Source organism: Somniosus microcephalus, chromosome 16 (genome assembly GCF_052327205.1).
Source record: "Somniosus microcephalus isolate GS21.2 chromosome 16, FLI_Smic_1.0, whole genome shotgun sequence".
Taxonomy (NCBI): domain Eukaryota; kingdom Metazoa; phylum Chordata; class Chondrichthyes; order Squaliformes; family Somniosidae; genus Somniosus; species Somniosus microcephalus.
The window spans coordinates 19373699-19388863 of NC_141002.1; the positions used below are offsets into that span (position 1 = coordinate 19373699).

General features: G+C 47.5%; 1 protein-coding gene across 7 annotated transcripts in view; it reads left to right on the forward strand.

Moving 5' to 3' along the window:
- LOC147106003 (DENN domain-containing protein 5B) overlaps positions 1–15165 on the forward strand; it is a 360273-nt gene that overhangs the window by 105532 nt on the left and 239576 nt on the right. For 4 of the 7 annotated variants that reach the window (XM_086008626.1, XM_086008630.1, XM_086008629.1 and 1 more), the window contains exons 2-3: positions 6222–6293; positions 8536–8645. In XM_086008626.1, the coding sequence (XP_085864752.1) occupies positions 6222–6293; positions 8536–8645 (182 nt within the window). The remainder of the gene's footprint in view (positions 1–6221; positions 6294–8535; positions 8646–15165) is intronic. The other 3 variants (XM_086008628.1, XM_086008631.1, XM_086008633.1) reach the window with 1 other exon arrangement.

Genomic DNA, 15165 nt, shown 5'->3' on the forward strand with positions numbered 1-15165 from the left:
CGACGCAGTTGTCCAGCGCACACTCTGCCTCCGATGAGTTTTCCCGCCTCCTCGCTCAGTTCCCGGACCTCACGAAGCCCACGTTCTCGTCCGCCGCCACCAAACACGGGGTAGAACACCACATCTCGACCACCGGTCCGCCCGTCTATGCCCACGCTCGGCGCCTCGACCCGGGGAAGCTCGCCATCGCCAAAGCCGAGTTCGACACCATGGAGCGCCTCGGCATCATCCGCCGGTTGAACAGTCCATGGGCTTCGCCCCTCCACATCGCTCCGAAACCAGGCGGCGGGTGGCGCCCGTGCGGGGATTACCGGCGCCTCAACGACGCGACGACCCCCAACAGCTATCCGATTCCACACATCCAGGACTTTTCCGCCCGCCTGGCCGGGAAAGTGGTATTCTCGAAAGTGGACCTCGTCCGGGGTTACCACCAGGTCCCTGTCCGGCTGCAGGATGTCCCGAAAACTGCGGTGATCACCCCGTTCGGGCTGTTCGAATTTCTCCGCATGCCATTCAGCTTCAAAAACGCTGCACAGGCTTTTCAACGCCTAATGGACACCGTGTTACGGGACCTGACGTTCCTGTTCGTATACCTGGATGACATCCTCATCGCCAGCGCCTCCAGGACGGAACATGTGTCCCACCTCCAGACTCTTTTCGAACGACTCAGCCAACACGGCCTAATCGTCAACCCGGCCAAGTGTCAGTTCGGGCTGTCCTCGATCGACTTTCTCGGGCACCACATCACGAAGGATGGGGCGGTGCCACTGCCATCGAAAGTGGAGGCCGTGATGGATTTCCCGCGACCCCGCACCGTGAAGGCCCTGCAGGAGTTTTTGGGCATGGTGAACTTTTACCATCGTTTCGTCCCCTGAGCAGCCCAGCTTATGCGGCCCCTTTACAAGACCCTCAAAGGCAAGCCCGACAAACTCGCCGTCAACTGGTCCGATGAGATGGCCAGTTCTTTCACAGACACGAAAAGGGCCCTGGCTAACACGACCACGCTGGCGCATCCGTTACCTGATGCGCCGATCGCTCTCGCCACCGACGCCTCGGACTATGCGGTCGGCGCCATCCACGAACAGTGGGTCAACGGCACCTGGCAGCCACTCGCCTTGCCATCTGACACTTCTGTTTCCTGCTGGAGGCCCGCCCGTTCACGGCGTTAGTGGACCACAAGTCGTTGACCTTCACCATGGCCAAAGCCTCCGAGCTGTGGTCAGCCGGTCAGCAACGCCAGTTGGCCTTCATCTCGGAGTTTACAACGGACATCCAGCATGTGGCTGGGAAAGACAACCCTGTCGCCGACTGCCTCTCCCGAGCCGTCGCCAGCGCCGTACACCTCGGCATCGACTACACCCGCATGGCGGCCGACCAGGCCTCCGACCCGGACGTCCAGGCCTACAGGACGGTGGTCACGGGCCTTCAACTGGCGGACGTCGTGTTCGATGCTGCCGGCACCACACTCCTGTGCGACGTCTCCGTTGGGCAGCCACGTCCCGTCGTGCCCGAAGGGTGGAGACGGCAAGTTTTCGACGCCGTCCATAATCTTTCCCACCCGGGCAGGAAGCCGTCACAGAAGCTGGTGGCGGCTAAGTTCGTCTGGCACGGGCTCAGGAAAGACGTTCGCGACTGGGCCAGCACCTGCATGGTATGCCAACGCTCGAAAGTACATCGCCATACTAAGGCCCTGTTGGCGCCTTTCGCGGTGCCCGAGAGGCGGTTCGACCACGTTAACGTGGACCTGGTGGGGCCCCTGCCGCCCTCCCGCGGGTTCACCCATCTCCTCGCAATGGTCGACAGAACCACCCAATGGCCGGAAGCCGTCCCGCTGTCTTTAACGACGGCCGCCGATGTGGCTCGGGCGTTCATCAGCACTTGGGTCGCCCGGTTCGGCGCCCCATCTGACATTTCCTCCGACTGGGGGCCCCGGTTCACGTCAGAGCTCTGGAACGCTGTCGCCCGAGGCCTCGGGTTGAGACTCCACCGCACCACAGCATACCACCCTCAGGCTAACGGGCTGTGCGAACGGTTTCATCGCTCCATGAAGGCCGCGCTCCGGGCCAGCCTCCGGGACGACAGCTGGATCGACAGACTCCTGTGGGTCATGCTGGGACTCAGGACTGCGCCCAAGGAGGACCTCCAGTCCTCGTCTGCTGAGCTCGTCTACGGCCAGCCGCTACGGGTTCCCGGGGATTTCGTCCCCAACGCAACGGAACCTTGGTCCGCAGCCCGTCAGCGGTCCGACCTTCTGGACAACGCCAAGGTTTTCGCGCCGGTGCCCACGTCGCAGCACGGCCTCCCGCAGTCCCACGTTCTGCTCGACCTTTGTGCGGCGGAGTACGTTTTCGTCCGTCACGACGCCCACCGGGGACCTCTTCAGCCACCCTACGAGGGACCATTCCGCGTCCTGGAAACCGGGGACAAGACCTTCGTAGTGGATGTCGGCGGTAAGCCGGACTACATTTCCGTGGACCGTCTTAAGCCGGCCCACCTGGACCTGGACCGACCCGTTGAGTTGGCACAGCCCCCGAGGCGGGGCCGACCCCCGGTTTCTGCACCCTCAGTCCACCACCGAGCGCCCGAGGTCCCTTCGACGAACCCCCCGGTCCCCGCCCCGGAACTGAGGAGCCGTTCCAGCCGTGTGATCCGGCCCCCCCAACGACTGACATTGCCAGTGCTAGTGAATTCTGGGGGGATGTATGTGGCAGAGACCACATAGGGACAATAACACAATGTATAACCAATGCTGTTATATGTACCTAAACACAAGTCACTTTGTATAGCAATGTTGTGATATGTACATGCTGGGTTGGGTTATCGGTGCAGGGTCCCTTTAAGAGCGTCGGTAGCGTGATGACGTCATAGCCCCTGCACGGGGCTGAGCCCTTCAGACCTCGTGGAGAGAGATTAAAGTAAGACACGTTTTGTTTTGGTTTAAACAAAAGTCTCTGCCTGTTGTTTTCTACTGATCCCAACAATCTAACATTTTCAGACTCCTCCCTGAATTGTGTTATAGTCCCCTGAACTAGAGGCCTTCAGTTAACGCCTCATAATAAAATGGTGCCTGCAACAATGCAGCAGTAGCTCAGCACTTCATGGGAGTGTCGTCATGTTCAAGTCCTGGAGTGGGTGCTTGAATCCATAGCCTTCCAACTCCGGGGCAAGAGGGCTACCAACTGAGCCAAGCAGACACTTAAGAGTGGAGGGGAGGCAAGAAAGTATTCTTGTGAGGGGGGAAAAAACCCCCAAAATTAATGGGTGAACTCTCAATTCATTTCTTGATGATGTGAAATTTCTTCATGGAAAGAAATGGTGATGTGTCAAGTAACGAAATTCGACAGGGGTTCCAGTGCTCTGGCTTCTGTTAGCAGCTGCACCAAATGCCAAGAACAGATATGAGTGCAGCCAAATCCCATTCCCCTTTGTCAAATTGGGACTTATTTGTGTTCATGTAGCAAGCTTGTTGATGGATCCTACTGTGTAACAAGATAATTGACACAAGTTAAGGTGCCTGGGAATGCTCGTTGCTGCAGGCAGGACATAATCTTGTAGCACTTGTACCAACAACGTAAATTAATTTTTGTGTCTTAATATCCTCGGTCTGTTGTGAAGTGATCAGTCCGCATGATCTCATGATGTAATGAGGATAGATTCCCTGCTGTACAATATTAATGTATGTAGCTATATGTGACTCCAATTTGTGATTACTATGCTTCCATAATAACCTTAAAATTAGAGCTAGGCCGTTCAAAGGTGATGCCAGGAAGCACTTCCGCACAGAAAGGGTAGTGGAAATCTGGAACTCTCCCTCAAAAAGCTGTTGATGCCAAGTTAATTTAAAATATCAAAACTGAGTTCGATAGATTTTTGTTAGGTAAGGGATATGGAACCAAGGCAGGTAAATTGAGTTAAGATACAGATCAGCTATGATCTAATTGAATGGCAGAATAGGCTCGAGGGGCTGAATGGCCTACTCCTGTTCCTATGTTCCACAGCTCCTGCCAGACAATATTATCCTACTTGACTTACAGGGTAGGATGATCCAACTTAAAGACATTCCCATTAGTTAGTGTGGCAATTTTACACAGGAAGAGGAGGAGGCCAGTCAGGCTCTCGAGCCTTTTCCACCATTGAATCAGATCATGGCTGATCTGTACATCAACTCCATTCACCCACCGTAGCTCCATATCCCTTGATACCCTTACCTAACAAAAATCTATCGCTCTCAAATCGACCCTCAGCAACCACAGCCTTTTGGGGGAGAGAGTTCCAGATTTCTGCTACCCTTTATGTGGAAAAAGTGCTTCCTGATTTCACTCCTGAATGGCCTAACTCTAATTTTAATGTTATGTCCCCTTTGTTCTTGACTCCCCCACAAGAGGAAATAGTATCTGCCTATCTATCCTATTGAATCGTTTTAACATTTTACACCTTCGATTACCCTTCACTCTTCTAAACGCAAGGGAATACAAGCCACGTTTATGCAAACTATCCCCATAATTTAACCCTTTTAAGTGCTGGTATAATTCTGGTGAATTTGCATTGAATCCCCTTCCAAGGCCAATATTTCTTTCCTGAGGCCAAGGCTCCGTACAACTGAAGCATCTTGCCAAAAGGAATACTTAACATGCAGTGAGAAGACTAGCGTTTTCCTTCCTTCGCGCCCCAGATCGGCGAGACACTCGTTCTTGGGGAAGCTCGCTGGCAAATTTCAGCCTGGACAGAGACTCGAACTTGGGTCACATTGGGATGTAGTTGGTGTTACTGAGGCTTGATGAGTCTTGCATTTGTGTCCAGTTGAACTTCTCTGAGATGCTACACAGGCTTTAGTGCAAGGATGCATTTTGTTTTTTGTCGACAAACCAAGGTGAAGGGTCATAGTGCGGGGCACTGGTAAGTCTGGAAATGGTGATTAAATCATGGCAGACATGGGTTTTAAAAGCCTGAGATTATAAGGGGAAGGTTGAGGGAGGTGAGTAGCTTTACAGTTTTATGGTCCTGGGAAAGAATGAGTTTGGTAGCGAGCGTTATTGCCTTCATTTGAATACATACATTCACTGGGTTTCATTGGGATGCAGCTGCTGCAGTTGTTTGGCAGAACTGTCTCCCAGCAACTGTAGATTTGATGATCCAAGAGGAAGGGAGAGTGTATTGAATTGGGAGGAATAAGAGGAAAGTTCAAAGCAATGCCCAGTCTAGCAGCACCAATGAACTGAAGAGATACAAAAAATGTGATTGGAAGAGAGAGAGGTTGCAGAGGCCAGAGGCGACACCAGGATCATCTCTCAGTGGGAGTTTGCCAGTAATCTGTGGGTACTTGGTCAGAAAACTAACCTTCGTATTTCTGACTGATCCTCAACTTGGCAATTTACTGGCAAACCTCAAAGAGCGATGAAGGAGATGGACCCTGGTTATTTTTTCAACATTTATCCAGTTTGTTTTCTGAATGATGCACATTTTTTTTTTAACGCGAGCCTGTCAATTTTATTTTTCAAATTTCATTCATATGCAATCGTGCCTCTTGACCTTCCATCAGCTTGGAAATTCGAGTGATTGGGTCAGTATTACTGTGGTGGGGAGCAGTAACTGAAACATATGATCCTTGTTGGAATGAAGAGGGCTGTAAACAGTGTATGTTGTATCAAGCTCATGATGCGTCCAGATGTGTGATTAGGGATAGTAATGTGCTTTTGGCGTAAATGTTAACCAATCAGAAGCTTCGAGGAAGGTTACAGATTAAAAATGAACTACATTTCCACCTCCCCCACCCTCTTGCCTCACCAACAGGATAATGGACCTGCGGAACAGATGCCACAAGAACTTAGTTAACTCGCGGCCAGTTGGCATCTTTTAAAACTGAGCTAGATCACTATCAGTTATGGAGGGGGTTAGTAGCGCTGCTTAATCCATTTTTTCAGGGCAAGTAGGGGAAGGAACTTAGCATTCCTTAAAGCAGAGACTAACAAGTAGTGGTGGGAGGGAATCCCTGATGACAGAATCATAGATGAATTCTGGGCGGAGTGGCTTTGATGGGTTGAGTGGCCATTTCCTTGCTCCTGGCTTTATATTATGTTCTTAATCGAGTGTTTAAATGTCCTGAGTACACTTGTGGCACCTTTCTTAACAATTACATGTTCTTATCCACCTTTCGAAGCATTTTTTTTTTGTTTTGAATTTATTTTTACACGCCGTTTTGTCTCTTTATTTGTGTTGTATAGCACTATGCCAGTGGCTAGAAGCAGAGCGATATGGCAGGAGCCAAGCTACGCCATGTCCAAACAAAGCCTCAGGTAAAGAGTGGAAAACCGCTAGATCTTTCACTTTTCTGTTTCTTTTCTGAGTGTATCTCCCTCCGCCTTTCCAAATTTTGGAAGTTCTGCTGGAATCCCAGCTGTGACCCATCATTCCTAGCTGAGCAGGATTATGGGTTTCATTGGGATGCAGCTGCTGCAGTTAACTGGCGAACTGTCTCCTAGCAACTGTAGTCTATTAGCCTCTCTTTACACTAGGATACCGCTATCTTTCAAACTAATGACCCTTCACTTGCCCTTTCTCGCTTTTTTTTCCCCAAATAATTCTCGTCACTTCCGGGCAATCCATGAAGACTCTTGCTGGCTTTAGTAAAAGGCGGGGTTTAATGTCTTGTATTGGTTTGGTGGTGTTGGTGATGGGCCTCTTTTCTATATGCTCTTATTGTCTGCATTGCTTTCCTTGGTTGTGGGTTTGTATTGACTTGTTGGTGAACCAGTGTTTGTGTTTCTAATGCACTCACTTCAGGATAACTGATGAGGACAGCTAATAGCAAACATATGTCCCCTTGCAACAGGGGAGGAATATCATGTCTTGTTGCACATCTATTAACCCCACGGACACGCCTAGTTTACTATTAATTCAAACAAATTAGACTGTTCCTGCCAAATGTTGATTGTAACCCGCTAATATCCTGGAAGGTTCCGAATTGGGTAAGAAACACAACTAAACTTGAAATTCTTTCAACTGTTATCTAATGATTTCTACTTGCAGTTTTTTATATTGTGATTAATGCATTCTTGAATTCCCAGTAATTTTGAAATATTCTGTGTCTGTTGTTGACTAGTAAAGTAGAACGCACAGCTCTTTTATCTTCCCTTTCTCTGCTAGAGGCGCTGACGCGTTTGTTGGCTTTTAGGGCTTCCCGGGCATCCAGCAGGCCTCTGGTTTTTTCACTGAAGTGGCCATTCGTCATACGTGAGCCAACACAGTGAGCATGGTCGAGATATCCGACTGTGAAGGACCTCGCCGCCAACTCCCGATTCTTGCCCTGCATCCACCCACATGTATTTCCCAGCATGGAACAATTGATCAGGAATCCAGCCTGATATCTTTTTTTTCTGTCCATTTCCTCTCTACCCCAGAGGCACTGACACCAGTTGCAGCAGTGCGACAGCAGCCTTGGCTGAGACCAGTCTGTGAAATTTTAGTCTGCATGGCTCCGTAATTGATTGGGCAGTTGGCCATTTAGCAAGCTTCAGTTTGACAACTCTGTTGCTGGAACGCAAGCTGCAAGAAAAGATATATTTGGATGGCCCTCTCACATTGTTCCAATGTTGACCGTTTGCATGGAACCTTTTTACATAGAATTTTACAGCACAGAAACAGGCCATTTGGCCCAACAGGTCTATGCTGGTGTTTATGCTCCACAGGAGCCTCCTCCCACCCCTCTTCATCTCAACCCCTCCCGTGTTTATCTAGCTCCCCCTTAAATGTATTTATTCTATTCGCCTCAAGTACTCCTTGAGGTAACGAGTTTCACATTATCACCGCTCTCTGGGTAAAGAAGTTTCTCCTGAATTCCCTATTTGACTTATTTGTGACTATCTTATATTTATGGCCCCTAGTTTTGGTCTCCCCACAAGTGGAAACACCTTCTCTACGTCTACCCTAGCAAATCCTTTCATATTCTTAAAAACCTCTATCAGGTCTTCTCTTTTCTAGAGAAAAGGGCCCCAGCCTGTTCAACCCTTCCTGATAGTTATAACCCCTCAGTTCTGGTATCATCCTTGTAAATCTTTTTGCACCATGTCCAGTGCCTCTATATCATTTTTATAATATGGAGACCAGAACTGTGCTCCAAGTGATAGAAGATGAGTTCATAGATTATTGCTTCCCATGGCATGAGTTAACTGTCTCAGCTTGGAGAAGGAAGAGTGAAAACACCTTATTTGAATTGAGGCAATTCCAGTGCGTTGGTCTGAAATTGGACTATGTCCCAACCTGTGCCATGCTGTCCAGCACCAGGTGAGGCCTGCAAGCAGATTACGTGGCTGACCTTTCAACTAGGAGATGCTGCATGGTTTGAGGGGATGTTAAAGTGGGAGAACATTTTTTTTTAAATGTTGGCAATACAAGTTTTTGAAAGATGTCTTCCCAGTGAGCTGAGTTGAGCACTATTTGTTACCTTTATACAGCCAGATATAGTTGGAGAGCTGTCCAGGATCTGTTGGAATTCCCTGGTGATTACTGTATAATTTATTCTCTATTTTCGTCTCATAGGAGAAAACTTTGATCAGAGCCCATTGAGGAGAACATTCAAGTCCAAAGTGTTAGCCCACTATCCCCAGAATGTGGAGTACAACCCTTTCGACCAAGATGCTGTCAATATGGTAAGTAGTGGATTTTAATGGCCTTTTTTTTTACCCAATGCCCCTACACAAGCAATGCAATGGATCAAAGCCCACATGAGCTTGTAGGTTTTCCCAAAGATCCAATGGCAATAATTGGGATCTTGCCAGTTAGTTTCCATTCTGTCTTCTACCCATTGCAGTCATGCAGTATGGGCCTTGGCCCCTTCATCTTGGTTTGTCCTGGTCAACATTTATCCCTCAACCAACACCTACAATAGATGATCTGGTCATTTATCTCACTGCTGTTATGGGACCTTGCTGTGCGCAAATTGGCTGCCGCGTTTCCTACATTACAAAAAGTACTTCATTGGCTATAAAGCGCTTTGGGTTGTCCTGAGTCGTGAAAGGCACTATATAAAAAACAAGTCTGTCTTGGTTTTTTTGGTAATACATAAGAGTTTATAACCAGAGCTGCTACAGAAGTGACATTTTGCCATAATATGCTTATGATGGGGTGGCCTGCTTGGGGTATTGATGTGCAGTGCTACAAGGTGGTAGAGCTTTGGATGACTGCCCGTCTCTCTTGCCTACCTTTCCCAGTCTAAAAGAAAGCACCTCATATCGGTCAGGCTGCTGGGGGTGATACAGTAGATCCTAAGGTGGTATTATTGGGCAAGTTCCCTGAACATTGGAGGGTGCTTGTAAACCCTAGCTCCTTCCAAAGGTCAGAAGAAAATATTAGGGAATTATTGACTTTCTTTCTCCTCTGAGTGTTGAGTGAGTGAGTGAGTGTGTGTGTGTGTGTAATCAGCGATTCCCAAGGTAAATGTTGGGCAGAAACAGGCATTAAATGTTTTAATTAGTCTTTCACCGCTTACATCCAGGTCACACAACAAATTTGCATGTCATGCTGGTCTTAACTAGCTCATGGATGTACTTCAATTTGGGCAATTGCTGAGGAGCTTCTTAAAAAAAAACTTACAAATTTTTTTGAATTTGTTCTTGGGATGTGGCTGATGCTGGCAAGGCCGGCATTTATTGCCCATCACTGGTTGGCTTCAGAAGGTGGTGGTGGACCTCGTCAACAACAACAACAACAATTTGTAATTATATGGTGCCTTTAACGTAGTAAAACGTTCCAAAGCATTTCATAGGAGCGTTATCAAACAAAATTTTACACAGAGCCACATAATGAGATATTAGGGCAGAAAGCTTGGTCAAAGAGGTAGGTTTTAGGGAGTGTCTTAAAGGAGGAAAGAGAGGTGGAGAGGTTTAGGAAGGGAATCCCAGAGCTTAGGGCCTTGGCGGAGTGATTAAAATCGGGGATGCTCAAGAGGCCAGAATTGGAGGAGCGCAGATATCTCGGAGGGTTGTAGGGCTGGAAGAGATTACAGAGATAGGGAGGGGTGAGGCCATGGAGGTTTTTGAAAACAAGGATGAGAATTTTAAAATCTAGGTGTTGCTTAACTGGGAGCCAATGTAGGTCAGTGATCACAGGGGTGATAGGTGAATGGGACTTGGTGCGAGTTAGGACATGGGCAGCAGAGTTTTGGATGACCTCAAGTTTACAGAGGGTAGAACATGGGAGGCCAACCAGGAGTGCGTTGGAGTAGTCAAGCTTGGAGGTAACAAAGACATGTGTGAGGGTTTCAGCAGCAGATGAACTGAGGCAGGGGCGGAGTCGGGCGATATTCCGGAGGTGGAAATAGCTGGTCTTAGTGATAGATATGTGGCCTGAAGCTCATCTCGTGGTTAAATATGACACCAAGGTTGCAAACCTCTGCATTCCATTTGTTGGCAGTGCTCCCACAGTGCTGTTCAGTAGGGAACAACATTGCGTGGCCGTGCAGCTCTCTGCCGGTCCTGTGCAGCCCGGGAGGGCTTTTCCAATGCTAAATATCGCGCATGTGCAAAACTGTGAATGGGCTGCGCAACCAAAAAAAAATTAGGGGGAACATTAGTAGGGAATTTCAGGGTATTGACCCTGCGACAATGAGGCAGGCAGCATGAAGACTATTTTGCATCTGTCTGAAGTATGATGTACCAATTGTTAATGTTAATATTCATAGAAGAGAGAGAGAAAGAGATCAGTACCAACATAATATATGATAACATGCACTTAAGCCAATTCATGGTCTTTTGATGAAACAGAGAGTCATGTCCATGTGGGGATGGTGTGCAACGTGGAGGGGAACGTGGAGGAGACGGTGTTCCCACGACATTGCTGCTCTAGGCCTTCTACGATGGCAGAGGTCACAGGAGGGAGGTGCTGTCGGAGTAACCTTGATGAGTTGCTGCAGGACATCTTGTAGATTGCACACACTGCAACCACCATGTGCTGTTGATGTGTTTCATGAATTGTTCACCCTGTAAACCCACACCACTTGACTGTGGTGAATGGAAATATCCCACACATGAGGCGATTGCGTAACCGACTCGTGATATGGCTCTGCAGACCAGTGTTGGGTTGTTGCTGCGTGTTGAAGGGAACTTGTCTAATGATAATTGCAAAACTCTGAAGCTGAACAATGCTGTAATATGCCCATTTATGCCCTTTGGGAATATAGTGCTTTGAAAAAGAAAATCAGCTGCAGCACTAATTCCTAGATCTTGAGATACATTTTTTAAATGGTTAATTACTTTTCTCAAACTCATCAGCTTAATGAGGCAAGCAAATAGTGGAATTGTCATTAAGAACTCGTTCCAACTAATTTTTGAAATGGTATGGGGATCTGTCAGACCACCTTGGGATGCCTTTATAGATGCTGAAGGTGGGGAAGGGTGATGGTTTTCTAACTCTGATAAATTTCTGGTTATAGCTCATTCTCAGCTGTTAATTATGAACAGTAGTTTCTCTGTACAGGAGCCTGACACGATGAATGTCACTTCAGTACATTTTTCAAATAAGACACAGATACTGCCTCCAAAACTGTCACGGCTCTGATTCACAACAGTGAATGGATTTTGGTTCATACCACATAGTGGGTGAGTGCAGCTCCAACAACATTCAAGAAGCTCGACACCATCCAGGACAAAGCAGCCCGCTTGATTGGCACCCCATCCACCACCTTAAACATTCACTTCCTCCACCATCGGCGCACCATGGCTGCAGTGTGTACCATCTATAAGGTGCACTGCAGCAACTCACCAAGGCTTCTTCAACAGCACCTCCCAAACCCGCAACCTCTTCCATCTAGAAGGACAAGGGCAGCAGGCGCATGGGAACACCACCACCTCCAAGTTCCCCTCCAAGTCACACACCATCCTGACTTAGAAGAATATCGTCGATCCTTCATCGTCGCTGGGTCAAAATCCTGGAACTCCCTCCCTAACAGCACTGTGGGAGTACCTTCACCGCACGGACTGCAGCGGTTCAAGAAGGCGGCTCACCACCACCTTCTCGAGGGCAACTAGGGATGGGTAATAAATAAAACAGCGACGCCCAGATCCCATAAACAAATTAAAAAAAAATGAGGGTCTCCTCTTCACTTTAAAACAGGACTCTTAAAACCCAGTTTGGGTTGGGGAGAGGAGGTACTGTAGCCAAATCATAATCATCCTTGTTTAAGTCCTCGCACCAAATCTAAGTAGGATAATGGAGTCTAGACTGAAATAAGTTGAGGGTTTGTACTGGCAGTGGGAAGATAAATTGATACATCCCCCTCCCCCAATATTCTGCTCTCATGAAGGATATTTAACCACTTTGGAAATCATAGCCGACACATCACTTGATATCTACACTTTGCAGAAGTGAAGTGAGACTCCTGGTTGAACTTCCCTTTAGAGTCATAGAGTTATACAGCATAGAAAGAGGCCCTTCGGCCCATCGTGTCCGCGCCAGCCATCAAGCCCTGTCTATTCTAATCCCATTTTCCAGCACTTGGTCCATAGCCTTGTATGCTATGGCATTTCAAGTGCTCATTTAAATGCTTCTTGAATATTGTGAGGGTTCCTGCCTCTACCACCCTTTTAGGCAGTGAGTTCCAGATTCTAACCACCCTCTGGGTGAAAAGTTTTTCCTCCAATCCCCTTTAAACCTCCTGCCCCTTATCTTGAAACTATGCCCCCTGGTTATTGACCCCTCTACTAAGGGGAAAAGTTACTTTCTATCTACCTTATTTATGCCCCTCATAATTTTGTACACCTCAATCAGGTCCCGCCTCAGCCTTCTCTGCTCTAAGGAAAACAACCCCAGCCTGTCCAGTCTCTCTTCATAGCTGAAGTGCTCCAGCCCAGGTAACATCCTGGGGAATCTCCTCTGCACCCTCTCCAATGCAATTACATCCCTCCTATAGTGTGGTGACCAGAACTGCACACAGTATTCCAGCTGTGGCCTAACTAGCGTTTTGTACAACTCCATCATAACCTCCCTGCTCTTGCCTTCATTAGCCGAGACATAGAATATAATTATCCCATATGCCTTTTTAACCACCTTATCTACCTGTCCTGCTACCTTCAGGGATCTATGTACATGCACACCAAGGTCCCTCTGATCCTCTGTCCTTCCTAGGGTACCTACCATTCATTGTGTATTCCCTTGCCTTGTTAGTCTTCCCAAAATGCATCACCTCACACTTTTCAGGGTTAAATTCCATTTGCCACTGTTCTGCCCATCTAACCAACCCATCTATATCGTCCTGTAGCCTGAGGCTTCCCTCCTCGCTATTTACCACTCCACCAATTTTCGTGTCACCTGCGAACTTACTGATCATACCTCCTACATTCATATCTAAATCATTAATGTACACTACAAACAGCAAAGGACCGAGCACCGATCCCTGCGGTACACTACTGGACACAGGCTTCCAGTCACAAAAACAACCTTTGACCATCACTCTCTGCCTCCTGCCACTAAGCCAATTTTGGATCCAATGTGCCACATTGCCCTGGATCCCATGGGCTCTTACCTTCTTGACCAGTCTCCCATGTGGGACTTTGTTAAAAGCCTTACTGAAGTCCATGTAGACTACATCAACTACACTACCCTCATCCACACACCTAGTCACCCCCTCGAAAAATTCAATCAAATTGGTTAGACATTCTTTAACTTTACCGAGCCAATTGTAGAACTGACCCAAGACAACATTGACTACCTCGGGAATCGAACCCGGAACATTCTGTGTGTGGCTCTGTATTACACCAAGCATTGTCTTTGTTCCACTATCCATTAAGGAGCTAACTGCGAACCAGTTCTTGACCCCAAGTTTAAATGTGGAGACAAAGTAATTATAAAATGTGCCCTACAGTGTAGTTCTGAGGGAGTGCTTCATCGGGGGGAGCTGTCTTCTTTTGGATGAGGTGTTTGGGTGCAGCAACCCAGTGGTTATGGTACTGGACTATATACTGGTTGTGAGTTCAACCCCACCATGGCAAGTTGGGAAATTTAATTCATTAAATATGGTGATTTGTGGACTGGCACCAGATAAAATAACCATGAAAGCTGCCGGATTATTGTAAAAACTTAACTGGTTCTCTAATGCCTTTCAGGGAAGGGAACCTGCCTCCCCTTGTCAGTCTGGCCTACATGTGACTCCAATCTCCCATCTCATGGTTGACTCTTAATGTCTTCAGGGCAACTAGAGACAGACAATAAAAACATGAGATTACAGTAATAGGGAGGGGCAAGGCCATGAAGGGATTTGAAAACAAGGATGAGAATTTTAAAATTGAGGCGTTGCTTAACCGGGAGCCAATGTAGGTCAGCGAGCACAGGGGTGATGGGTGAATGGGACTTGATGTGAGTTAGGACACGGGCAGCAGAGTTTTGGATGGCCTTAAGTTTACGGAGGGTAGAACATGGGAGGCCAACCAGGAGTGTGTTGGAATAGTCAAGCCTAGAGGTAACAAAGACAATAAATGCTGCTTTGCCAGCATTGTCACATCCCAAGAACAAATATAAAACAATTATAAATAATCCAAGGCCTCATCTGCCTCTTCAGGTGGCTGTTAACGATCCCATACTCGCGATGCCCGGCCTTCCCATGGCCAAATGGAAAAATGCTTCGTTACCTGATTCATGACTGTTAGTCAAACAGCCTTTTTTCCTGCATGTCTAATATTTTTATAACTAATAAATGGAAGTGTTCAAAGAATTTTTTTTTAAAAACACACTTTTTTATTGCCCTTATGATTTTTCTCCTGGGTTGCATGCAGCAGTGTCCTGGAGATTTGTATCTAATTCCTGGAAACTCCAGGAGGATTGGCAACCCTAGGCTCAGTCAAATTAACATCGGAATGACCTCTTGGTCTCACTCCCTTGTCCATCTGTCTTCTCTTTCTGCTTGTTTTTTTCCCTGTTGTCTTTAAATATTCTCTATCTCAATACCAATTAAGGCAAACTTAGGCCCGACATCGAGGTCAAAGTATATTGGCTTCTGAACCCAATGAGTCTGTGAGGTAGATTTTCAACTTGCTGCCTCACGTAAAACTGCTGTTTCAGCTTGGCCGCCAAGTTAGAAAAAGCGCCGATTTATATTACTGTTGTGGGGGAAGTTGAAAGCCTACCCCATATAATTCTGCACTGTAGGATTACCCCTCGCTCCGTCCAACAGGTTATAGA